This window comes from Neoarius graeffei, chromosome 18 (assembly GCF_027579695.1).
Source record: "Neoarius graeffei isolate fNeoGra1 chromosome 18, fNeoGra1.pri, whole genome shotgun sequence".
Lineage (NCBI taxonomy): Eukaryota > Metazoa > Chordata > Actinopteri > Siluriformes > Ariidae > Neoarius > Neoarius graeffei.
The window spans coordinates 27,440,053-27,465,638 of record NC_083586.1 but is presented as its reverse complement, the minus strand read 5'-3'; the positions used below and the strand labels follow the sequence as shown (position 1 = coordinate 27,465,638).

At 43.9% G+C, this 25,586-nt stretch overlaps 1 protein-coding gene across 1 annotated transcript in view; it reads right to left on the bottom strand.

Moving 5' to 3' along the window:
- rcan1b (regulator of calcineurin 1b) overlaps window positions 1-18,545 on the bottom strand; it is a 28,062-nt gene extending 9,517 nt beyond the window's left edge. The window contains exon 1 of the mRNA XM_060898625.1: window positions 18,193-18,545. Coding sequence (XP_060754608.1) covers window positions 18,193-18,312 — 120 coding nt within the window. The 5' untranslated portion in view covers window positions 18,313-18,545. The remainder of the gene's footprint in view (window positions 1-18,192) is intronic.
- Window positions 18,546-25,586: the final 7,041 nt, after the last annotated feature.

Genomic DNA, 25,586 nt, shown 5'->3' with positions numbered 1-25,586 from the left:
CATCACAGGACATTGCTCACATGTAAGTGTCATGCAATGCAGTGTAATATCCATACTGGCACACTGTTACAGCACCACCAACTGCCAACAGAACATGAGGTTTAAATAATAGTCCTTTACATTCTTATCCAAAAAGAAACAATTCACAGGAATTCGTCACACTCATGCATCAATATTGTGAGTACAACCTGACAACACTGAAAATGCAAATAAATAAATAAAATGTTATTGCTCATACATAGTTCAGAAGGATGAGACCTGACAAAAAAAAAAAAAAATATTACATCAGCCAGAAAGCATGAAAGGAAATTTTAAAACTCTGTGTCTATGAGGAAATGTGAACAATGGAAATATGAAACCAAGGTAAAGAGGTGGAAAAAATGCAAAGTGGTAGAGTCACCAGACAGGAACTAAGGCCAAGTTTACATTAGACAGTATCTGTCTCGTTTTCTTCGCGGATGCACTGTCCGTTTACATTAAACCGCCTGGAAACGCCGGGAAACGGGAATCCGCCAGGGTCCACGTATTCAATCCAGATCGTGTCAGCTCCGGTGCTGTGTAAACATTGAGAATACGCGGATACGCTTGTGCTGAGCTCTAGCTGGCGTCGTCATTGGACAACGTCACTGTGACATCCACCTTCCCGATTCGCTGGCATTGGTCATGTGACGCGACTGCTGAAAAACGGCACGGACTTCCGCCTTGTATCACCTTTCATTAAAGAGTATAAAAGTATGAAAATACTGCAAATACTGATGCAAATACTGCCCATTGTGTAGTTATGATTGTCTTTAGGCTTGCCATCCTTCCACTTGCAAGTGGTAAGTGATATGCACTGGGATCACACACACAGCGGCTCAGTCCCGAATCACTGCTTGTGCACTTCACTCACGCGCTCTGTGAGCTGCGCAAGGCCGGAGTGCGCACCCTCCAGAGGGCACTCGCTGTTCAGGGTGGAGTGATTTGGAGCGCAGGATGCCTGCGGAGCCGAGCGTATCCGTGTATTGGTGTTGCTGTGTGCACGCAAATCGTGTATTGGCGTTGCTGTGTGCATACTAATCGTTTTAAAAACGTTAATCTGATGATCTGCTGATACGGTCTAATGTAAACATGGGCTAAGAAAAACACACAAAACAGACTGCTGTTATATATTTAAAAAAATAAATCTAAAATCATGCATGTGCAGGAGCTGCATTATTTTTGGTCTGGAGTGCGTTATTGTACTTGTATCACAGCAATTTGCCAACAATTATTTATTAATGAACAACACGTAGCACATTTTACAGTCAAGTTTAATGTTCTGGAACATCCAAGTGACAAGTTGGTGCCTGTCCCTCTATGTTATAGCTGTGATAAAGGCATTCCCTCACCAGACTCACACTCTCTCACACACATTTCTAGTGTGCAGTGAAAAGATTAGTGCAACCTTAACATTTTTCAACTATATAAACTCAAAGTAAAGCCATGCTAATCTGCAGGGTAAAGCTGGTTTTACACTGATTCTTGCAGTCTTTTATGATGATTACTTGTCACACTGTATAAGATGATCACAGCAGAAGGGAACCATCAGGGCCTTCTAGGCCTTCAGAGAAGGCTCAAACATATCAGCATTTCAAATGTTATATTTAATTTCTTTCATAATTTCATTATAATTATTCTCTTCTAATTTGGCCTCATTTTCTATCAAATTTGCTTGAGAAATTAAAGGGTTACTGTCCTGAAAACATTAAAATAGAGTTATCCAAATGAGATTTTTTTGTTTGTTGTCTCCAAGCAGAGAAGAGTTTAGAGCTTGTTCACTCATTGGTTAGGACTTCATTGGTTAATTCATCTGTCACTGGGCCAGCAATCAGATTTTGTTTTATAGTGGGAGGGACCAAAAATGTATCGCCCTCGGCCTTCTCGAAGGCCAACTGTGAGTCGGCGCCATCAGGGCAGCAGTGAAATCACCTTCCAGCCAGTGTAGCGTTCATCAGTAGCGTTAGTGAATGCTAATAAAGCAGTCAAGCCAGTGCTATTGAGGTATTTAACCCACGTGACCAAGTCATGTGATGCTGCCATTTTGGACATCACGGCTCGAATCAGTTTGAATGCGAGGAAGGCGACAAACGAAAAACATAACAGAAAAAGGAGCGAGATGCAGAAAACACCTTCACTATCCAGCGACGTAGGGCATTTACAAGGTGAGCAGAAGGAGAGGTATTTGCAAAAATTGAGGTTAGCAGGCTTAGAGAACGACGTTTACCTGCTTCCACCAGGATTGTTCACTGACGTACGGAAGTACACGAAGCCCTCGTCTTTACCTGACTTCGGCCCACATGACCTGTATACCTATGTCGTTAAAAACCCATCGCCATACACAGGTATTGATCTGAAAGCGTATAAGAGTTTGGATGCCTACAAATATTTTGTGTCAGGCTGGGTAACATGCCTACATCAGCGGGTCGTCCCTGGAGCCGGTGGTCGCCATCTTATTACAGCTAAGGTTTGTTCACATTTTCATTTACTTTCGGTCCTCAGGATAAACAAAATGTTATTAAAATGTCATTGAAATAACTTCTTAGTCTGTTGAGACATGGCCCGTTATAAATTTGCTGTTACCAGACAATGACCAAGAACTATATTATTAGGGTCGGTGTAGTTGTAGTAGTGTATTAGCAACTAGCTGTTAGCACTAGCTAATGTCAACAACATCATAGCTGGTATGTTACTGTAGCAATGTTTACGTTCAGTCATTTGGATGACTGTTAAAACCTTTCAGTCTCAAGTTTTTCCTTTACTGGATTTACTAGTTTACTGAGCTAGCGCGCTCGGGCAAGCCGCCGGCTTGCCCGAGCACGCTAGCTCAGTAAACTAGTAAATCCAGTAAAGGAAAAACTTGAGACTGAAAGGTTTTAACAGTCATCCAAATGACTGAACGTAAACATTGCTACAGTAACATACTAGCTACTGTTGTTGACATTAGCTAGCTTGACGTTCAAAATGGCGGACACCGGGGCGTCACGTGACCCTGTGACGTCAGGTGAAATACCTCAATTGAGAGCAAGTAGCACAGGCTAACGACCGAGAAACTAAGCCCATGTTTACATTAGACCGTATCAGTGGATCATCAGATTAACGTTTTTAAAACGATTAGTGTGCACACAGCAACACCAATACACGATTTGCGTGCACACAGCAATACCAATACACGGATACGCTCGGCTCCGCAGGCATCCTGCGCTCCAAATCACTCCGCCCTGAACAGCGAGTGCCCTCTGGAGGGTGCGCACTCCGGCCCTGCGCAGCTCACAGAGCACGCGAGTGAAGTGAACAAGCTGTGATTCGGGACTGAGCCGCTGTGTGTGATATCCCAGCGCACATCACTTACCACTTGCAAGTGGAAGGATGGCAAGCCTAAAGACAATCATAACTACACAATGGGCAGTATTTGCATCAGTATTTGCAGTATTTTCATACTTTTATACTCTTTAATGAAAGGTGATACAAGGCGGAAGTCCGTGCCGTTTTTCAGCAGTCGCGTCACATGACCAACGCCAGCGAATCAGGAAGGTGGATGTCACAGTGACGTTGTCCAATGAGACGCCAGCTAGAGCTCAGCACAGCGTATCCGCGTATTCTGAATGTTTACACAGCACTGGAGCTGACACGATCTGGATTGAATACGTGGACGCTGGCGGATTCCCGTTTCCCGGCGTTTCCAGGCGGTTTAATGTAAACGGACAGTGCATCCGCGAAGAAAACAAGACAGATACGGTCTAATGTAAACGTAGCCTAAGAGTCTGGAGACAGAAATCTTCCACGCACACTCGCCACAGTATTTTTCACTCAAACTTAAGTATTCATTACCCTGTGTAATTTACTTAGTTACTCTTAAAATCTACATTGACAACCACACACACACACACACACACACACACACACACCCTGAAGCTACCTGGCAGCCTGCTGCTAATCCCTTGCCCTGTTGCTTTTTTGGTGTGTCTGGCTAAGTTTTGGCTGAGCTGAAGTCCCAGCTCTTATAGTAACGGTTTGCTACTGGATCCCAAAAGAAATATATAACAGACCGTGCAATAACATGTTCTTAAAGTCAGATTAAGGTTATTTGTGGAAGTGGATGCCGTGTACTCTGGAACAAAGACAAAAACGACTATCCAGACTGTTACCAGCAACAAGTCTAAAAGCCAGGGTCTGTCAAGGTATGGGGCTGTGTCAGTGCCCTTGGTAAAGGTAACTTAGGCTACGTTCAGACTGCAGGCTGAAGTGACTCAAATCCGATCTTTTCGCCCATATGTGACCTGTATCCGATCTTTTATTGACAATATGAACGACACAGATCCGATTTTTTCAAATCCGACCCAGGCCGTTTGGATATGTGGTGCTAATTCCGATTCCTATCCGCTCTTTTCATATGCGACTTCAGTCTGAACCGCCAGGTCGCATTCATCCGACTTACACGTCATCAACAAGCCACAAACGTCACTATTCTGCGCTGAAGTAGGCGGCGGGTCTCTCAAAAAAAGTTACAACAACATGGCGCATAATCACGGGCGCAGATAGAGGGTGGGACGAGTCATATTTAAATTCACCTCGTTCGGTCCCCCCCACTTATAGGGAGGAAAAAACGTCTATGCTGTCTTTCTTTGCATAAGGCAAACCTCACGGAAAAATCAAAAGACTAATTACCATTCGGTTTATTAAGGTGCACAGCAGTGTATACATATAGTTGCAACAACTCACATAAAACAAAACAAAGACTGATATTCGGTTGGTTGAGCTGCGCAGACTGCACAGGTTGCGAGCTTGGTTGCTATGGTTACTAACAACAAGTTTGACAGGCATATCGGGGTTGGGGTTGGTTTGCTGGCAGCTTTGTCCCCCCCCCAGTTTTTTGTCCCCCCCAGTTCAAAAAACGTATCTGCGCCCCTGCGCATGACATCAATGCGAGGGACGCTTCGGGCTGTGAAGGTTCTGAATCTTCTCAATGGAAGGACGCAGAGGTTAGGGAGCTGATTTCCATTTGGGGGGATACAGCTATTCAAGCTAGATTGGATGGGTCATACCGCAACCGGGCGGTTTTACTTCCGTAAACACTGGCCATGCTCACTGCGTGTGACGTCGTCGTATCCTGCAGTGCGCATGCGGAACACTTTTAGGTCGCTTTTCGTTCATACTGAGGATCACATACAAGTCGCATATATTTGTTAATGTGAACGACCTCACAAAAAAATCGGATTTCACAAAAAAATCGGAATTGAGCATTAAGCCTTGCAGTGTGAACGTAGCGTTACACTTCTGTGATGGCAGCATTAACAGAGAAAAGTACACTGAGATTTTGGAGCAACATATGATGCCTTCAAGACATCTTTTCCACGGATATTTCAACAAGACAACAAAACTACATTCTGCACACATTACAAAGACATGGCTATGGAAAGAGAGGGTGCCTGTCCCCTATCGAGAATGTGTGGAGAATTTTGAAATGAAAAGCATGACAGTGACGACCCCATACTGTTGCACACCTTAAGACCTGTTTGCAGGAAGAATGGGACAAAATAACACCTGAAACGCTTCACCACTTGGTGTCTTCAGTCCCTGAACATCTTTTAAGTGTTGTGAGAAGGAATGACATTACAAAGTGGTAAATGCTTTACTGTCCCAAAAAAATCATGAGGTAAAACATCAAATAATGTGTTGTATGGTTTGAGTGCAATACAGGGTAAAGACTTTTTAAAAATCAAATCATTGTCTTCAGGTTTAATTTCAACATATCATCCAAACTTTTCTGATTTGGGGTTGTAATAAGTGACCAGTTTCATCAAAATTTCCAGCTCAGCTACATCTCAAAACCACACAAAATTGGACTTTAGACATGTTCCCCCTGGAAATAAGGAAACAAGTATTTCACACATTATCCCCCTTTCATTCTCCCAGTATTTGCTATATCTTACAATAGAAATGTTTCTGTACATCAAACACACTGACTGCACTTACCCTTTGCCATTTTATGGAAATTCATTAGATTTCATTCATATTATTTGCTAGAAATCATCTTGGCGGCTGTGGATTTTTTTAAAAACTGTAACGATGACTTGACTTTACATAAAACTGAAAATTTAAATACTTTTGTATTTTCTCTGGTAAGTCAGACAATCTGATACATGTGCAGAGATCAACTATAGATTATGATTTTGAATAAAGTTTACAGTGTGTGGTTTTGAAATTTAACTGGATTTCTATAGAAGCTAACTCACAAACCAAATAGATTCAAAGTGTAAAACAAGGGCAGCAACTCATGCAAGCTGGAAAGTTACGCTTCACTGACACCTCTAATGCAACCGGTGAGGAATGAAATGCTTTTTAAAATAGAACTGAATGAGGTCTTGTGGCATGTGACGTGATGCTACACATGATGTGTCCAGTGTGAATTGGCTTTAATTAGAAGACTGTCAGAGTGCCGACTGTTAGGCCTTCAGCAAAGCCATTAAACTTCAACTGTATCCTCTCTCAAGTCTGGGACAAAAGCGAAGAAACATATGTAAATGTACAGAACAATACCTTGGTTATCAAGTTTTTTCAGCACAAGTATGCTGAAATCACGTTTTGCCCTGAGTATTCAGGGCAATTCACGTCTGCGCAAATATGAGATTGCTTACAAATAGGCCACTGATCTATTTGTCACTGGAAACTGTGTATAAAGGTATTTTGTCCACTAAAGCAACAGAGGTCAAGGATATTTTGAGAGCTTTCAACCTAATTTTAGGTCTCTTTTTTCCAAGAGCAAGCACATTATCAAAGGAACATTCAGAAAGCTACACAGTTTTTGGAGCAGCACAGTGGTGCAGTGATTAGTACGGTCACCTCACAGCAAGAAGGTGCCAGATTTGAACCTCATGGCCTTTGTGTGGCGTTTGCATGTTCTTTCCGTGTCTCCACAGTTCAAAGACATGCAGATTAGGTACAAATACCCAGCCATTGGGGTTGCACAAACCAGTGCATACTTGGTGTCGGTCCCAAGCCCAGATAGAATGGGGAGGATTGCATCAGGAAGGGTATCTGTGGTAAAACCTATACCAAACAATGAGCCACTATGGGAACTCCTAACAGGAGTAGTCGAAAGAACAACAAAAAGAAAGCTACACCAAGTTTACATGTTCCAGGTGATTTTTGAAATCAGGTGAATCTGGATTCACCTCGGTGATTCTAGATTTACCTAGGTGAATTAGGAGTTAGGGTTGGGTAATCTAGTGGAAGGTTTAATTTCTTTGCTGCAACTGAATTCTCTGTGGTGTCATGTTAAAGTGGTGGACTTCCAAGCAGAAGGTCCTACTGTAGGTTTGATTCCTAGCAAGGACAGCAAAACATGGGGGGAAGCAAATTAAATTAGACAAAGACAGGTGTGTAATTCTGGGTAGAGAGGTATAGACCCTTTTCAGTCACGTGACCTTCGTAAACGCGACCACCATTTTGGACATGTAGCAGACTTCAGCTCGAATTGGTTTGAATGCGAGGAAGGCGACAAACGGAGAACATACAAGAAAAAGGAGCGAGATGCAGAAAACACCTTCGCTATCCAGCGACGTAGGGCATTTACAGGGCGAGCAGAGGGAGAAATAACAGTAACAACACATTAGCAACGCCGTACAGAAATAACGGTTTATGGCACAGACCCTTTCGGTTCTCGCTCATCTCGCTGCTACAATGACTGCTTAGACTGCAACAATAATACCTAACACACATTTAAGTATCCGTCGTAAAGACGTGAAACTCGTCGAGTGACGAGTGTGTTCATTGATAAGCTAACACAATCTAAAAGTAGACATACCATCACACTGCCCTGGCACTGTGTACAGTTTACCTGCTATGGTTTGTGCACTCGCTATTTGCCATTACTTTCTCCAACCGTTGTTACAGATTACAGGGAACGGCCTGGATTTAAGAGACAAATACATGTTCCTCTTGTTTTGAACACTTAGCCCATGTTTACATTAGACCGTATCAACGGATCATCAGATTAACGTTTTAAAAAGCGATTAGTGTGCACACAGCAACACCAATACACGATACGTCTGCACACAGCAACACCAATACACAGATACACTCGGCTCCGCAGGCATCCTGCGCTCCAAATCACTCCGCCCTGAACAGCGAGTGCCCTCTGGAGGGTGCGCACTCCGGCCCTGCGCAGCTCACACAGCGCGCGAGTGAAGTGCACGAGCCACGATTCGGGACTGAGCCGCTGTGTGTGTGATCCCAGCGCAGATCACTTACCACTCGCAAGTGGAAGGATGGCAAGCCTAAAGACAATCGTTTTCTTTTTTTTTTTACATAGTCAAGAGAGGTGTCGGATCACTGGATCCAGTGTAAATAGCTGCCGGAGCCAACGCCTGAGGTTCCGGAGCGCGCTCTGGCTTGCTCCCCCTCAAATTAAGCGCTGTTTGTAGGACACTGCCTCTGATCTGTCCTACAGTCTACCAACAGCAAAGGAACACAACGCTAGCTAATGTCGTTAGCTAATAGCTACTACAGAAGAACAAAGAGGTTACAATGGGTTATTTTAGCCTATTTGGTTACACACTCGCCGCCACAGAATGTTAACAGCAATGTAATGCCTTTTCTGGCTAATTTTATTCGTCTTACCTCCAACAAAGTGGTCACTACACAAGCGCTGGTATGCCGAGGGCTGCCAATCTGTTAATGGCCGCTATCCATCTTCTCCGTCGGGATCCGATAAAACGATAACCCTTGCCTTGTTTGTTGATGGTTACTACATCCAGGTGCACAACAATATAGTGGCATGATGGAAGTCTTGCTGAAAATAAACACTTTCTTTGCTGCCGTTCCTCAATGCTGTCTGTGGTAAACTACTGGTAGTACATGTCCAAAATGGCGGCCGCGTTTGTCGTGACGTCACGTGAAAAGGGTCCATAAGAAGATAGTCTGGCTAACGCGACTTCAAAGCTCTGCGAGCATTTGGTCTGGCAAAGATATTAAGCCCAACCGTTTCCCAAAGTGCGTGGTTGACCCGCCTCCCTGAAATGCCTCAGTTTGCTACTGGTCGAAGCCAGAAAAGGCTGTGACGAAGCTTAAACCAATCACATCACTCTTTCCTCTGACGTACGTGACGCGACGGAAACTGCTTGAGTAACAGGAAGAAGATAAATACCTCCAGGGCTGCTCTTTGCTCCGTTTTCAATGAGAACTTCCCGTTGAATGCTTTCAATACAGCATCTACCGCTGTGTCAAAGGCTTGCCGCTGCTCCATGTTTGTAATGTTTCTAGTGAATGAAGCGCTTCCGGCATAGATTCTGTAAACAATCTATGGCTTCCGGTCGCAGTTCTACTACGTCACTGCCTTGAACACGCCTCTACCCAGGGCCGTTGGAGATGCTCAAAGTTGATTGGCTCCCGATTTTTCAGGAGCTTGGAAGAGCTGAAGATAGCTTGCCTGGCCAGACTAAGCGCTCAACAGGCCCTCGTGTTGCGTCACACTTAGGATGGGCGGGCCCAGGCTAATAAGAAGATGGGGTGGAATGTGTGAGAAACAAGGGGGAAAGGTGAATAGACAGTGGTTGCTGAAGTGTTCTCATTCTTTTATGAAGCCCCTAAAAATCCCTTTGAAGAATGTCAACCTAATTCACCTAGGTGAATTCAGATTCACCTAATTTCAAAAATCACCTGCACCATCTACCTTCAAAGATCTAACCTGCTACCATGCATACCATGTGCGTATGCCTAGACCAGATGTGGATGATGCGTCAAGAAAACCTTCTATTGTGGACGTTTAAATCTACACAATTCTGCAGGTGGCTTATTACATGCATACATACTTGTAGCACATCTGTACAAAAAAAAAGGAACATGCCAACGTGCAATATTCACCACTTAAAATCCTTTCAGTGCAAGATGTTCTATACACACAAATCATTTCATTTCATTCAGTGTTTGTGACCCTGAATGCTGATTAGGTGACAAGTGAAACATTTGAATGCATCTCATCACCACAAAAGAAGGACACCATTTTACATATACAGTAGAGGAAATAATTATTTGATCCCTTGCTGATTTTGTAAGTTTGCCCACTGGCAAAGATATGAACAGTCTATAATTTTAAGGGTAGGTTTATTTTAACAGTGAGAGATAGAATATCAAAGAAAATCCAGAAAATCACATTTTATAAAATATATAAATTGATTTGCATTTCGTTGAGTGAAATAAGTATTTGATCCCCGACCAACCATTAAGAGTTCTGGCTCCCACAGACCAGTTAGACACTCCTAATCAACTCGTTACCTGCATTAAAGACAGCTGTCTTAAATTGACACCTGTATAAAAGACACCTGTCCACAGAATCAATCAATCAATCAATCAATCAGACTCCAACCTCTCCAACATGGGCAAGACCAAAGAGCTGTCTAAGGATGTCAGGGACAAAATTGTAGAGCTGCACAAGGCTGGACTGGGCTACAAAACCATAAGCAAAAAGCTGGGTGAGAAGGAGACAACTGTTGGTGCAATAGTTCGAAAATGGAAGAAATACAAAATGACCATCAATCGACCCCGGTCTGGGGCCCCACGCAAGATCTCACCTCGTGGGGTATCAAGGATCATGAGAAAGGTGAGCGATCAGCCTAGAACTACACGGGAGGAGCTTGTGAATGATCTTAAGGCAGCTGGGACCACAGTCACCAAGAAAACCATTGGTAACACATTACGCCGTAATGGATTAAAATCCTGCAGTGCCCGCAATGTCCCCCTGCTCAAGAAGGCACATGTGCAGGTCCGTCTGAAGTTTGACAATGAACACCTGAATGATTGAGAGTGATTGGGAGAAGGTGCTGTGGTCAAATGAGACCAAAATCGAGCTCTTTGGCATTAACTCAACTCGCCGTGTTTGGAGGAAGAAAAATGTTGATTATGACCCGAAGAACACCATCCCCACTGTCAAGCATGGAGGTGGAAACATTATGCTTTGGGGGTGTTTCTCTGCTAAGGGCACAGGACTACTTCACCGCATCAACGGAAGAATGGACGCGGCCATGTACCGTAAAATCCTGAGTGACAAACTCCTTCCCTCTGCCAGGAGACTGAAAATGGGTCGTAGATGGGTCTTCCAGCACGACAATGACCCAAAACATACAGCCAAGGCAACAAAGGAGTGGCTCAAGAAGAAGCACATTAAGGTCATGGAGTGGCCTAGCCAGTCTCCGGACCTTAATCCCACAGAAAACCCATGGAGGGAGCTGAAGCTCTGAGTTGTGAAGCGACAGCCTCAAAACCTTAATGATCTAGAGATGATCTGTAAAGAGGAGTGGACCAAAATTCCTCCTGACATGTGCGTAAACCTGGTCATCAACTACAAGAAACGTCTGACCGCTGTGCTTGGCAACAAGGGTTTTGCCACCAAATACTAAGTTTTGTTTGGTAGAGGGCTCAAATACTAATTTCACTCAAAGAAATGCAAATCAGTTTATATCTTTTATATGAAGTTATTTTCTGGATTTTCTTTTTGATGTTGTGTCTCACAGTTAAAATAAACCTACCATTCAAATTATAGAATGTTCATTTCTTTGTCAGTGGACAAACTTACAAAATCAGCAAGGGATCAAATAATTATTTCCTCCACTGTAGTTTGCCATATTAAAAGAAACCTCCTGGATTTTTTTTAACCTGGGCCCTGTTTTCCCATCTCTTTAGGTCAAAATATTTACTAGGTACATAAGCGACTGAAATCAATCCAGTATTGAGTTAGAACACTACAACCAGCAACTGCAAAACAGCCATACAGTGTAATTCTACAGGGAAATCATCCAGGTCAAAGTAAACCACTTGTTTTCACCATTGACAGGATCATAATGTCATGATAATGTCTGACAACAATGGAAAGGATCCCTACAGAGATGCACTTGTGAGAGAAATTGTAGACGGTTTATACGCTCATTGCTTTACCTTTAGTCTAATTCTGGTCTCTAATGCATTCAGTGCCTGTAGTCGATTATAACACTGGGGCTGTTTTCTGAGCTTTACAAAACACCGAATCAGTGTTAATTTTGTCAAGAGAAATTTTGATAAGTATTCATCGACAACCATATCACTAAACTGTAACGACAATGTAAATTAAAAAATAAATAAATAAAAAAATTATACATCTCAGACAACAAAAATCTCTGTTCATCATACCCTGACGAGTAAAGGCGAAACAAAATTGTCAGCTGTTTGGGCAGACAACCTGGCTTACTTCTCAAGAGCATTTCCTCGTGTTAATAATTCGCCATGTCAAAACAAGCAAAACTTTCCTCCTTCTTTCAACATGAAGAGAGGTAAGCAATTTATTACATATTTTTTTCATCAAAGTTGCATTTTGTGGCTGCGAAGCTAAGTTTTAGTGTGCCGTTTCTAGAACACAGCATCAAGAAAACATGGAAGAAACAGCAATAATGGAAGAGCCGGTTTCTTATCTCATCTCATTATCTCTAGCCGCTTTATCCTGTTCTACAGGGTCGCAGGCAAGCTGGAGCCTATCCCAGCTGACTATGGGCGAAAGGCAGGGTACACCCTGGACAAGTCGCCAGGTCATCACAGGGGAACCGGTTTCTAAGCTACCCAAAACTAGCAATGGTAATTATTTTTTGTTACATATTTTTCATAGGGCCATTATTAAAAACGTTCTGTTTCCGGTCCACCGGCTGGGTGAGTGCCGTTTGTGCGGTTGAATTTTTTTTTTTTTAACGCCGATTTTTCGACATTTTTTTCGGGTTCGTAAATCTAAAATCGAACTTGACATTTCCGCATTCCCAGGGCTTTCCACTAAGGCTCATACTAGCCAGCCATGACAAATAAGTAGCCAGCCGGGGGGGGGGGGGGGGGGGGGGGGGGAGTGAACACAAAATAAACTCCTGTGCACGCAGTTCCCAGGATTAAATGTATTTTCCACAGACCATTTATTTATTCACTTTACTCAAATACAAAGTAAAATGGCAGTAAATCTTTCTTTTCTTGCGTATTGCATCATGAGGCGTTCCTGGCTTGTAAATCTCTTATTTTCGGTGCATGACACATTCACGCAACTAAGCATGCTATGAATTAACAACGACAACGTTCTGCAGTGGGGCTACACAATTACACACTCAGCGAACATTTCTCCATTTGTGTATGAAAATACACTCCAACGACTCAGTTTGGTTTCATTTACAACCAACGGTGTCTTTTGATGCCAGCACGTAATTGAACGAGAGAAGACTGGTTTACCGGAGACAAAATAAGTGTTGTCTCTGCTTCTGTTCCCTCCGACGGCCCCGACACACTACTGCCTCCGCAGAGCGCACGCACACCGCATGTCGGGGCCGCGGATGAGTTACTCTCCCTTGATCAACGAAGTCGACGGGGAATTTGTGGTTATTTATTATCGGTACAAACAGCGTGAATCACAACTTAAATGAGTGCGGTTCAGTTTGACATTATTGGCAGTCCATTAGATAAACATTTAATTTTATTAAAATCGAAAATTAATATTTAGAGCCTGTGGGCTACAAAAATAATAGTCATTAAAGTAGCCGGCTGGACTTAATTGTGTAGTCGGCTGTATGGCCGGCAGCCGGCGCTTGTGGAAAGCCCTGCATTCCGCGCAGAATATAGAATTGAATCAGCTCTGCGCATGCGCCGTGCGGCACAAAAAAACGGCAGCCACCATGAAGGAAGGAGATCCGGAGTTTTCAAACATTTGCTTAAGTGTGAAATCGCAAAATGGTATTCTAGCGAACAACAAAATAGTAAAGATTCAGAAAAACAAATTCAGTGATCATTTTAATAGTGTAATTTCATCCGAACTAGGCCTAACGGTCGATTTAGAACTACAAAACGTCCGTGTGTCGGACATTTTAAGTACCTTTGTAAAAGTTTTGCAAATGTTGCAGTCAGCATTTAAAATGCTAACTTAAAGTTTTTGTACAAGACACAAGTTTCAGTTGATTAAACTGTCATTTTATTAAATGTATCTGCTTTTGTAATTAAAAAAAAAAAAAGCAAACAGCATTGCGATTTCTTATCCATCCATCATATATATATATCCCTCCCTCCCTACTGAAAATGTTTTTGCTCACCTGGGGGACAGGAAACGGATTTTTTTTTTAAGGATGGACTAGTTCTATTCTAGTACTAGGTCAATTTTTATGATAAAACAGACTCAAAACAAGATGCATCATCACCTTTGGCAGACCACGAAACACCAGCCCAAGCGGCAGTTGCCGTGACTGAGCTTGGTTTGCTTATGCTATAGTCGCTGTTGTTGGATTTGATAGAATTAGCCCAAAACATTAGTACGGTCAGGAAGTTCAACCATTCTTTTTGGTCGATGTCTTGAATTGCCACATTAAATAATCGTTTTCGCCGATGAGCAGTAAGACAACAAGAATAGAGAGATCTGCATCGGTTGACTAGGGTAAGATGTCGAGCCGCTATCCATACACTGCCAGATGAAGCTGATTTGACCTAATCATTGTCCGACATCTCAACAGCTCGCAACATGAGATGAAAAAATGATGCAAAGACCGTGTTATTTTCTCAAATGTATTTTTTCATTTACAAACCTGCGGGTATGTACTCAGGCTGCCAGTCAGTCTGTGGCCCCCCTTTGAAAAATCCTAGCTACACCCCTGGCTTTGTATGTTCTCCCCGTGTCTGCATGGGTATCCTCTGGGTGCTCTGGTTTCTCCCACAGTCCAAAGACATGCAGGTTAGGCTAATTGGTGGCTCTAAATTGTCCACTGGTGTGAGTAAGTGAAAGAAGAAGAAACCTTTATTCGTCACATGCACACTTCAAGCACAGTGAAATTCATCCTCTGCATTTAACCCATCTGAAGCAGTGAACACACGTGCGCGCACGCACACACACACAGCAGTGGGCAGCCCAGAGCGCCCGGGGAGCAGTCAGGGGTTCAGTACCTTGCTCAAGGGCACCTCAGCCCAACTGCATGTCTTTGGATTGTGGGGGAAACCGGAGCACCCGGAGGGTGCCCACGCAGACACGGGGAGAACATGCAAACTCCACACAGAAAGGCCCTCGCCAGCCACTGGGTTCGAACCCGGAACCTTCTTGTCGTGACGCGACCGTGCTAACCAAGTCAAAGTCCTGACCTTAATCCAATGGAAATGTTGTGGAAGGACCTGAAGCGAGCAGTTCATGTGAGGAAACCCACCAACATCCCAGAGTTGAAGCTGTTCTGTACAGAGGAACGGGCTAAAATTCCTCCAAGCCGGTGTGCAGGACTGATCAACAGTTACCAGAAATGTTTAGTTGCAGTTATTGCTGCACAAGGGGCTCACACCAGATACTGAAAGCAAAGGTTCACATACTTTTGCCACTCACAGATATGTAATATTGGATCATTTTCCTCAATAAATAAATGACCAAGTATAATATTTTTGTCTCCTTTGTTTAACTGGGTTCTCTTTATCTACTTTTAGGACTTGTGTGAAAATCTGATGATGTTTTAGGTCATATTTATGCAAAAATATAGAAAATTCTAAAGGGTTCACAAACTTTCAAGCACCACTGTATACAGTAGCTTAGTCTTACTGGGATTTAGTTCCAATTGCTGAGAAAATGAATTAATTGTTAGAGCTTTGTCTATGAATAATACATAGCAAATTTGGTGTGGTTCAAATGAACAGTCTACAGAAGTCGAGGAAGAATAAAAAAAAAAACAGTTAAAAATCTAAGTGGCTTGATTAGTTAACACTGTTCAGATGATCTAGGTCAAAATGTAAAACACAGCTTTATTTGCACCACCATTAAACAGATTTGGGTCCCTTCACTTGCCTGAATTGTGGTCAGTATACAGTCCCTTTACCATCAGACGTGATATTTTAAGTGATATGTATCCTTGACTCAACGGTCCCAAAAGCTGAGCGACAGGTAAGTACTCTCTCTCTCTCTCTCTCGTCTTACTTTTCTTGTAAGGCTCTTTTGCTGGGATAATTATTAAGTCACCTAATTAAGGCTATACCTGAATCTAAATCTAGCCCTAACTTTAATTTTAGTAACCAAATGGAAATTTTTTTTGGCTATTTTTTGTCAAATTTAGAAAAAAAATTGAAATCATGTAGGTTATTTTGCCCATTATCTGACTGCCAGTAATTCTGAAGTTAATTGTGTTTCTTTAAAAAAAACAAAACAAAAAAACCCCACCAACAACAAAAAGTCCAATTATTTCCCTGTAGGCGGCACAAAGGCTTTGATACTAAACTTGGGTGACTGTGTGGAGTTTCTGAGCAGGTTGCCCCCATGTTCAACTGGGTATCCAACAGGTTCTCCAGTTTCCTTCCTCCCTCAAAACATGAAATTAGAGGAGTGTCGTGGTTCAGGTGGATAAGGCGCCATACCATAAATCCGGGGACCCGGGTTCGATTCCGGCCAAAGGTCATTTCCTGATCTCTCTCTCTCTCTCTCTCTCCCGCTCATTTCCTGTCTCTACACTGTCCTATCCAATAAAGGTGAAAAAAAAGCCCCCCCCCCCAAAAAAAATGAAATTAGGTGGGGGCGGCGTAGTGGTTAGCGCTGTCGCCTCACAGCAAGAAGGTCCGGGTTCGAGCCCAGCGGCCGACGAGGGCCTTTCTGTGCAGAGTTTGCATGTTCTCCCCGTGTCTGCATGGCTTTCCTCCGGGTGCTCCAGTTTCCCCCACAGTCCAAAGACATGCAGGTTAGGTTAACTGGTGACTCTAAATTGACCGTAGGTGTGAATGTGAGTGTGAATGGTTGTCTGTGTCTATGTGTCAGCCCTGTGATGACCTGGCAACTTGTCCAGGGTGTACCCCGCCTTTCGCCCGTAGTCAGCTGGGATAGGCTCTTGCGACCCTGTAGAACAGGATAAAGCGGCTAGAGATAATGAGATGAGATGAAATTAGGTGAATGTGTGTGATGATCACAATAATGTGGTTACTAGAAGAAGTGAGTAATTCACTGTGGAAATGCACTTAAGGCCAGGCCAAGGACACAGCAAGAGGAGTGGAAGTGTTTAGTTCACATACTTTTGCCACTCAGAGATATGTAATATTGGATGATTTTCCTCAATAAATAAATGACCAAGTATAATATTTTTGTCTCATTTGTTTAAATGGGTTCTCTTTATCTACTTTTAGGACTTGTGTGAAAATCTGATCAGGTCATATTTATGCAGAAATATAGAAAATTCTAAAGGGTTCACAAACTTTCAAGCACCGCTGTATGTGATGATGAATCCCGCACCTCACCTGCATGGACCTGTCTCACAGCCTGCATGGACCTGTCTCACAGCCTGCATGGACCTGTCTCACAGCCTGCATGGAAGACAGTTCCATGCAGGCTGTGATTGTCTCACAGCCTGCATGGACCTGTCTCACAGCCTGCATGGAAGACAGTTCCATGCAGGCTGTGATTGTCTCACAGCCTGCATGGACCTGTCTCACAGCCTGCATGGAAGACAGTTCCATGCAGGCTGTGATTGTCTCACAGCCTGCATGGACCTGTCTCACAGCCTGCATGGAAGACAGTTCCATGCAGGCTGTGATTGTCTCACAGCCTGCATGGACCTGTCTCACAGCCTGCATGGAAGACAGTTCCATGCAGGCTGTGATTGTCTCACAGCCTGCATGGACCTGTCTCACAGCCTGCATGGAAGACAGTTCCATGCAGGCTGTGATTGTCTCACAGCCTGCATGGACCTGTCTCACAGCCTGCATGGACCTGTCTTCCATGCAGGCTGTGACTGTCTCACAGCCTGCATGGACCTGTCTCACAGCCTGCATGGACCTGTCTTCCATGCAGGCTGTGACTGTCTCACAGCCTGCATGGACCTGTCTCACAGCCTGCATGGACCTGTCTCACAGCCTGCATGGAAGACAGTTCCATGCAGGCTGTGATTGTCTCATAGCCTGCATGGACCTGTCTCACAGCCTGCACGGACCTGTCTCACAGCCTGCACGGACCTGTCTCACAGCCTGCACGGACCTGTCTCACAGCCTGCACGGACCTGTCTCACAGCCTGCACGGACCTGTCTCACAGCCTGCACGGACCTGTCTCACAGCCCGCATGGACCTGTCTCACAGCCTGCACGGACCTGTCTCACAGCCTGCACGGACCTGTCTCACAGCCTGCATGGTGTGTGGAGTTAAAGCTGAAGCTTTAGCGCGAGCGGGTCTTTAGAGCTGGAACCCACCTTTACGTGTGCGTCATTGAACACCTCCTCCGGGACTCTGCACGCGATCAGCGCGTTGTGCTGCTCATCGACCTGCACGTCCACCGTCGCCGCCCCTTTTCGCTTATCCGACTCCTGCATGGCGAATGGAAACGAAAATGGTGGCGCTTGCTCACGCTGGAACCGTTTTGAGGTCAAATAAAAACAAACAATCTCTCTTAAGCAGCCGGTTGTGTTGGTACCGCAATGATCCGTCCAGAGCCGCCTGCGGCCACAACACAGCGGCCCGAGAGCCGTTTCATTATTGAAGGACTTTCACCGGGACCCCGTGCAGTGTGGCACAGCCCAACACGTCAGTGTTTTCATGGCGCCGAATTAACGTGTTTCCAGAAGCGGAAATGACGACATGTAAACGCAATTCCACGTGCATGAAAATGACGTCACAGTTTTGACAGTATTACTTCAGCAGGTGAACACAGAGCTCAAGAATAAATAAAGTTATTTTAAAAAATTAATAATAGGGCCAAATTACTCAATCCTGATTGGTCAATCAAGAAGGGCTTTTTTTCCCTTCACTTTCTGAAATGCTATTGGCTAGTTCGTTGCTTGGTTACAGTTACAAAAATTAGCAAATTTTGTCAACAAAATGGCTGACTCTGCAATGCAGTGTTTCACTATATTTGACGAAGTAATCTCATCATCTCTAGCCGCTTTATCCTGTTCTACAGGGTCGCAGGCAAGCTGGAGCCTATCCCAGCTGACTACGGGCGAAAGGCGGGGTACACCCTGGACAAGTCGCCAGGTCATCACAGGGCTGACACATAGACACAGACAACCATTCACACTCACATTCACACCTACGGTCAATTTAGAGTCACCAGTTAACCTAAGCTGCATGTCTGGACTGTGGGAGAAACCGGAGGAAGCCCAGATGGACACGGGGAGAACATGCAAACTCCACACAGAAAGGCCCTCACCAGCCACTGGGCTCGAACCCGGACCTTCTCGCTGTGAGGCAACAGCGCTAACCACTACACCACCGTGCCGCCCCTGACAAAGAAATGATAAACCAATTGAAAGCTGCAAGTGAAAATGAAAATCCCCCCCCCAAAAAAAGTACGAATTTTTGCCTTTCCGTGTTTAAGAAATGGACCGCAGAAAGACAAATAAACGACTCTGTAGTGGCATATGAATGCTGTGAGTTAGACAAGGTGCTATCGCAGTTTTATGCAGAAGTGAGGAAAGAAAATGGGGAAAACTACGAACCAGACTCTCTTAAAGTAATGCAGGCCGCATTGGATCAGCATCTGAGACGAGAGAAATATCCAGGCTCAATCCTGAAAGATGTTAAAATCCTGTCCCAAATCCTCGTGTCGTGTTGCCGTGTCATGATGAACGACGCTTTAGAAACTGATTCAAACGTGCAAGATAGTCTTGCGCCCTGATTCGTTCAGAAAACATGAATGACAAATGTTGTGAACTTGAATGGCTTCCGAAGTATGAATTTGGCCCTGTATATTATAAGCAAGTAATCGTATGGTTCTTCGTAAAATTAAGGATCAATTTCAGTCATGATTTCGAAGTTTTCGCAACTCGGGCAATTTTCAAAACTTCGAAATCACTTGTGAAATTAATCCTTAATTTTACTCGGCCCCATATGATTACGTATACTGATATTACATAGGACCAAATTACTCAATTCTGATTGGTCAATCAAGAAGGGCTTTTTTTCCTTAACACAGGGCCGTATTTCTGAAATGCTATTGGCTAGTTTGTTGCTTGGTTACGGTTACAAAAATTAGCAAATTTTGTCAACAAAATGGCTGACTCTGCTGACTCAGCAATGCCGCATTTCACTATATTTGACGAAGAAATGATAAACCAATTGATAGCTGCAAGCGAAAATGAAAATTCCCCCCCCCACCCAAAAAAAGTACTAATTTTTGGCTTTCCGTGTTTAAGAAATGGGCCGCAGACAAGGTGCTATCGCAGTTTTATGCAGAAGTGAGGAAAGAAAATGGGGAAAACTATGAGCCAGACTCTCTTAAAGGGCATATCACGGGTAAATTCAGGAGCAAGATCAATGTAATTCTCCTATTTTATATTAAACTTTGGTCAAATATCTGTCACATTTTGCATTTTGTGCAATTTTTTTACCTTGCGCAATACCAGAAAAATTCAGTTGAAATCAAACCATTTGAGGCGAATTGGTCCGCCTCTGAAAAAAATTGGCATTTGGATTTCCCGGCAAACATTGATTTTCGTGACGTCACGTGTGGGACGCCTCCCTCTGAATCCTACATCAGCACTGGTTTGTTTATGAGAAAACGACCTGGTGGTTTTCTGCAAATTTCTTCAACGTTATCGCGTAATTATTAAAATGGTTAACAGATGTATCGTAGGAGGGTGTAGCAACACCAGTCTTGATGGAATACTCATTGTTTCCCAAAAGACCGGACAATGAGAGAGAAATGGGAGCGCTTGGTCTACACAGGCTGTGCACTGAAACCGTGCAACGCTCGCGCAGCCTGCTGGTGCTTCCGCAGGTAACGTCACAAATCTGGCTCCAGACTCCCTTGGGATTTTTCCAGACGCGTTTTGTTATTTTATTTTTTTCTGCTGTAGACAGATGGCCTTGTGCAAAATTACCCTTCTGGATGAGTGTGTAAAGGGACATACTTTCATATTAAAAAAAACAAAATTGCTCCAGAATATTCCCTTTAAAGTAATACAGGCAGCATTGGATCGACATCTGAGACCAGAGAAATATCCAGGATCAATCCTGAAAGATGTTAAAATCCTGTCCCAAATCCTTGTGTCGTGTCGCTGTGTCATGATGAATGATGCTTTAGAAACTGATTCAAACGTGCAAGATAGTCTTGCACCCTGATTGGTTCAGAAAACGTGAATGACACATGTGGACTTGAATGGCTTCCGAAGTATGAATTTGGCCCTATATATTATAAACAATTAATTGTATGGTTCCTCGTAAAATTAAGAATCAATTTCACTCATGATTTCACGACTCGGGCAATTTTCAAAACTTTTGAATCACTCGTGAAATTAATCCTTAATTTTACTCGGCCCCATATGATTACCTATACTAATAATGAGGAGGAGGCTAAACTCAGAAATACATACTAAAATGCTGTATTTTTACAACCCCAATTCCAAAAAAAGTTGAGACACTGTGTAAACTGTAAATAAAAACATCCATCCATTCATTATCTGTAGCCGCTTATCCTGTTCTACAGGGTCACGGGCAAGCTGGAGCCTATCCCAGCTGACTGTGGGCGAGAGGCGGGGTACACCCTGGACAATTCACCAGGTTATCACAGGGCTGACACATATGGCCCTTTTCTACTACCCTTTTTCAGCTCACTTCAGCCTGACACGGCTCGCATTTCGACTACCTCAGAGCAGCACGACTCAGCTCGCTTCAGCCCTACTCAGCACCCAAAACTCGCACGGTTTTGGAGTAGGGCTGAAGCGAGCCAAAGCGAGCCGAGTGGGGCTAGGAGTGTGAGGAGACACTCCCCTGTGCACTGATTGGTGAGGAGGAGTGTTTTCACATGCCCACACACGCCCCGCGAGCACGCTGGGATCTGTAAACACCGTAAACCTGGAAGAAGAATAATTACGAATTACGAGAATTTCGGAAGCCTTATGCGCCTCGCCTCATCTACAGTATACGCTCTTGCCAGTGCTGGCAACAAGCCACAGCACCAAGACCAGCAACACTAACGACTCCATGTCCTCCATGTTTATGGTTTACTATCCGGGTCGTGAGACTACCGCTTAAAAGGTCACTGATGTCACTGTTTGCGCCGCCTAACGACATCACGTGACGTCCACCCACTTTCGCTAACAACACCCAATGTGTCCACCCACTTCCAGCCAGCACGGTTCAGCGCAGTTGTAGTCGAAATGCAACTCCAACAGCCCCACTCAGCTCGACTCAGCCCAACTCAGCACGGCACGGCTCAGCCCAACTCAGCCGCGTTGGTAGTGGAAAAGCGGCAATAGAGACAAACAACCATTCACACCTACGGTCAATTTATGCCGCTTTTCCACTACAAACGCGGCTGAGCCGTGCCGTGCTGAGTCGAGCTGAGTCGAGCTGAGCGGGGCTGTTGGAGTTGCATTTCGACTACAACCGCGCTGAACCGTGCTGGCTGGAAGTGGGTGGACACATTGGGTGGAGTTAGCGAAAGTGGGTGGACGTCACGTGATGTCGTTAAGCAGCGCAAACAGTGACATCAGTGACAGTGGCGGAACAAGTCAGAGCCGGGCCGGGGGCGGGGCAAATGACCGGGCCCTTTATTAAAGCTTATCATAACATCATTTTAGGCTACAAAATGTCCGCAACTGCGGTGTTTACCAATTTCAACACTACCGGGTGCAACTATGTTATTTAGTACATCAAGTCCTTCAAACGAACATGTAACTCAGAAACAAAAAACATTAGGATACTGTACATGGCTCATAATAAAACATCAATAGCCTATACTGCGCACATTATTTGAAGGGCATACGAATGAGCGCTCAGAGGCTGCAACGGTGACAGGAAGAGTCAGAAATAAAAGGAGGGCAGTGCAAACCTCACTGAATGCACTGTGTTTACCAATTTCAACACTACGGGGTGCAACTACAGGGTGCATGTTATTTTGTACATTAAGTCCTTCAAACGAACATGTAACTCAGAAACAAAAAAACATTAGGTGACATACTGTACATGGCTCATAATAAAACATCAAATAATGCGCGCAGTAGGCTATTGATGTTTTATTATGAGCCATGTACAGTATGTCACCTAATGTTTTTTTGTTTCTGAGTTACATGTTCGTTTGAAGGACTTAATGTACAAAATAACATGCACCCTGTAGTTGCACCCCGTAGTGTTGAAATTGGTAAACACAGTGCATTCAGTGAGGTTTGCACTGCCCTCCTTTTATTTCTGACTCTTCCTGTCACCGTTGCAGCCTCTGAGCGCTCATTCGTATGCCCTTCAAATAATGCGCGCAGTAGGCTATTGAAGGGCATACGACGAGCCTTGCGCTCCGCGAACTCGTCCACGATGCTCTGTATGTCACTGATTCAGTGAGCTTTTAAGCGGTAGTCTCACGACCCGAATAGTAAACAATAAACATGGAGGACATGGAGTCGTTAGTGTTGCTGGTCTTGGTGCTGTGGCTTGTTGTCACCGACAACGCCAACAGATACTGGCAAGAGCGTATAGATGAGGCGAGGCGCATAAGGCTTCAGAAATTCTCGTAATTCGTAATTATTATTCTTCCGGGTTTGCGGTGTTTACAGATCCCAGCGCGCTCGCGGGGCGTGTGTGGGCATATGAGGACACGCCTCCTCACCAATCAGTGCACAGGGGAGTGTCTGCTCACGCCCCCAACCTCACTCGGCACGGCTTGGCTCGCTTCAGCCCCACTCCAAAACGGTGCGAGTTTTAGGGGCTAAGCAGGGCTGAAACGAGCTGAGTCGTGCTGGTTTTTAGTAGTCGAAACGCGAGCCGTGTCGGGCTGAAGTGAGCTGAAGCGAGCTGAAGTGAGCTGAAAAAGGGTAGTGGAAAAGGGCCATTAGAGCCACCAATTAACCTAACCTGCATGTCTTTGGACTGTGGAGGAAACCGGAGCACCCGGAGGAAACCCACACAGACACAGGGAGAATATGCAAACTCCACACAGAAAGGCCTTCATCGGCCGCTGGGCTCGAACCCAGGACCTTCTTGCTGTGAGGTGACAGTGCTAACCACTACACCACCGTAAATAAAAACAGAATGTGAGAATTTGCAAAACCCTATATTTCATTGAAAAGCGTACAAAGACAACATATCAAATGTTGAAACTGAAAAAATATATGCTCAGTTTGAATTTCATATTTCAAAAAAGTTGGGACAGGGGCATGTTACCACTGTGTTGCATCACCTCTTCTCTGTAAATGTTTGGGAACTGCAAAAATAGAGCAAAAAAAAGCAAAAGCAACAAAAACACCCAGTATAGTACAAAATAAAGGTAAATGTAGTGCAAAATAGGTAGTGTAATACAAAAATAAGGCAATGATCAGACATAGCAGCAGAAGGGCAGTAATTTGCGAATGTGCAAACAATCAAGGAAGGCCTTTCCTGAAAAAGATTTTGTGTGGATGGCAGCATATTGCTCTGAAATGAGTATATATCATTCAGTGTTAATGATGCCTTCCCAGATGTACAAGCTACCCATGTCATGTGCACTAATGCACCCTCATACCATCACAGATGCTGGCTTTTGAACTGTGCACTGATAACAAGCCGGATGGGCCCTCTCGTCTTTAGCCTGGAGGATATGGTGTCCATGATTTCTAAAAAGAATTTCTACTTTTGATTCGTCAGACCTCGGGACAATTTTCCACTTCACTTCAGTCCATTGTAAAAGAGCTCAGGCCCAGAGGAGTTTCTGGATATTATTTATATCTGGTTTTAACTTGCATTTGTGGATGCAGTAATGAGCCATTTTCACAGACGATGGTTTTCTGAAGTGTTCCTGAGCCTATACAGTGATTTCCATTACAGACACATATCTGCTTTTAATGTAGTGTTGCCTGAGGGCCTGAAGATCACAGGCATCCAATGTCAGTTTTTAGCCTTGTTTCTTGCATACAAAGATTTCTCCAGATTCTCTGAATCTTTTAATGATATTATGTACCATAGATGATGTGATCCCCAAATTCTTTGCAATTTTACAATGAGGAATGTTATTCTTAAATTGTTGCACTGTTTCCCCATGCAGTCTTTCACAGAGCAGTGAACCCCAACCCATGTTTTCTTCTGAGAAACTCAGCGTCTCTGAGATGCTCTTTTTATACCCAATCATGTTACTGACCTGTTGCCAATTAACCAAATTAGGTTTTTTTTTTTTAGCATTACACAACTTTTTAAATCGTTTGTTGTCCCTGTCCCAACTTTTTTGAAATGTGTAACTGACATCAAATTCAAAATGAGCATATATTTTTCAAAAAACAATAACATTTCTCAGTTTCAACATTTGATATGTTGTCTTTGTTCTATTTTCAATGAAATATAGGGTTTCCATGATTTGCAAATCTTCACATTCTGTTTTTATTTATGTTTTACACAGTGTCCCAACTTTTTTGGAATTGGGGTTGTATATCTAAATGTTGAGTTAAGAATGCTGGGTGATTTTGCCAAACTATGGATTGAAAATCTTGACATTTTTCACACAGACAAAAATCTACATTAAACCATGGTTGGGTGTTTCCACAGCCAGTATGGATGGGCAAGAGGAGGACTCACTGTTTGGCCCCTTGTATCTACTGGCAATGCTCTGACCTACTGCAATCAAACATGGTGACATTAATTAATGTTCTATTCCACTTATCCATTGCAGGTCATGGGTGAGATGGAG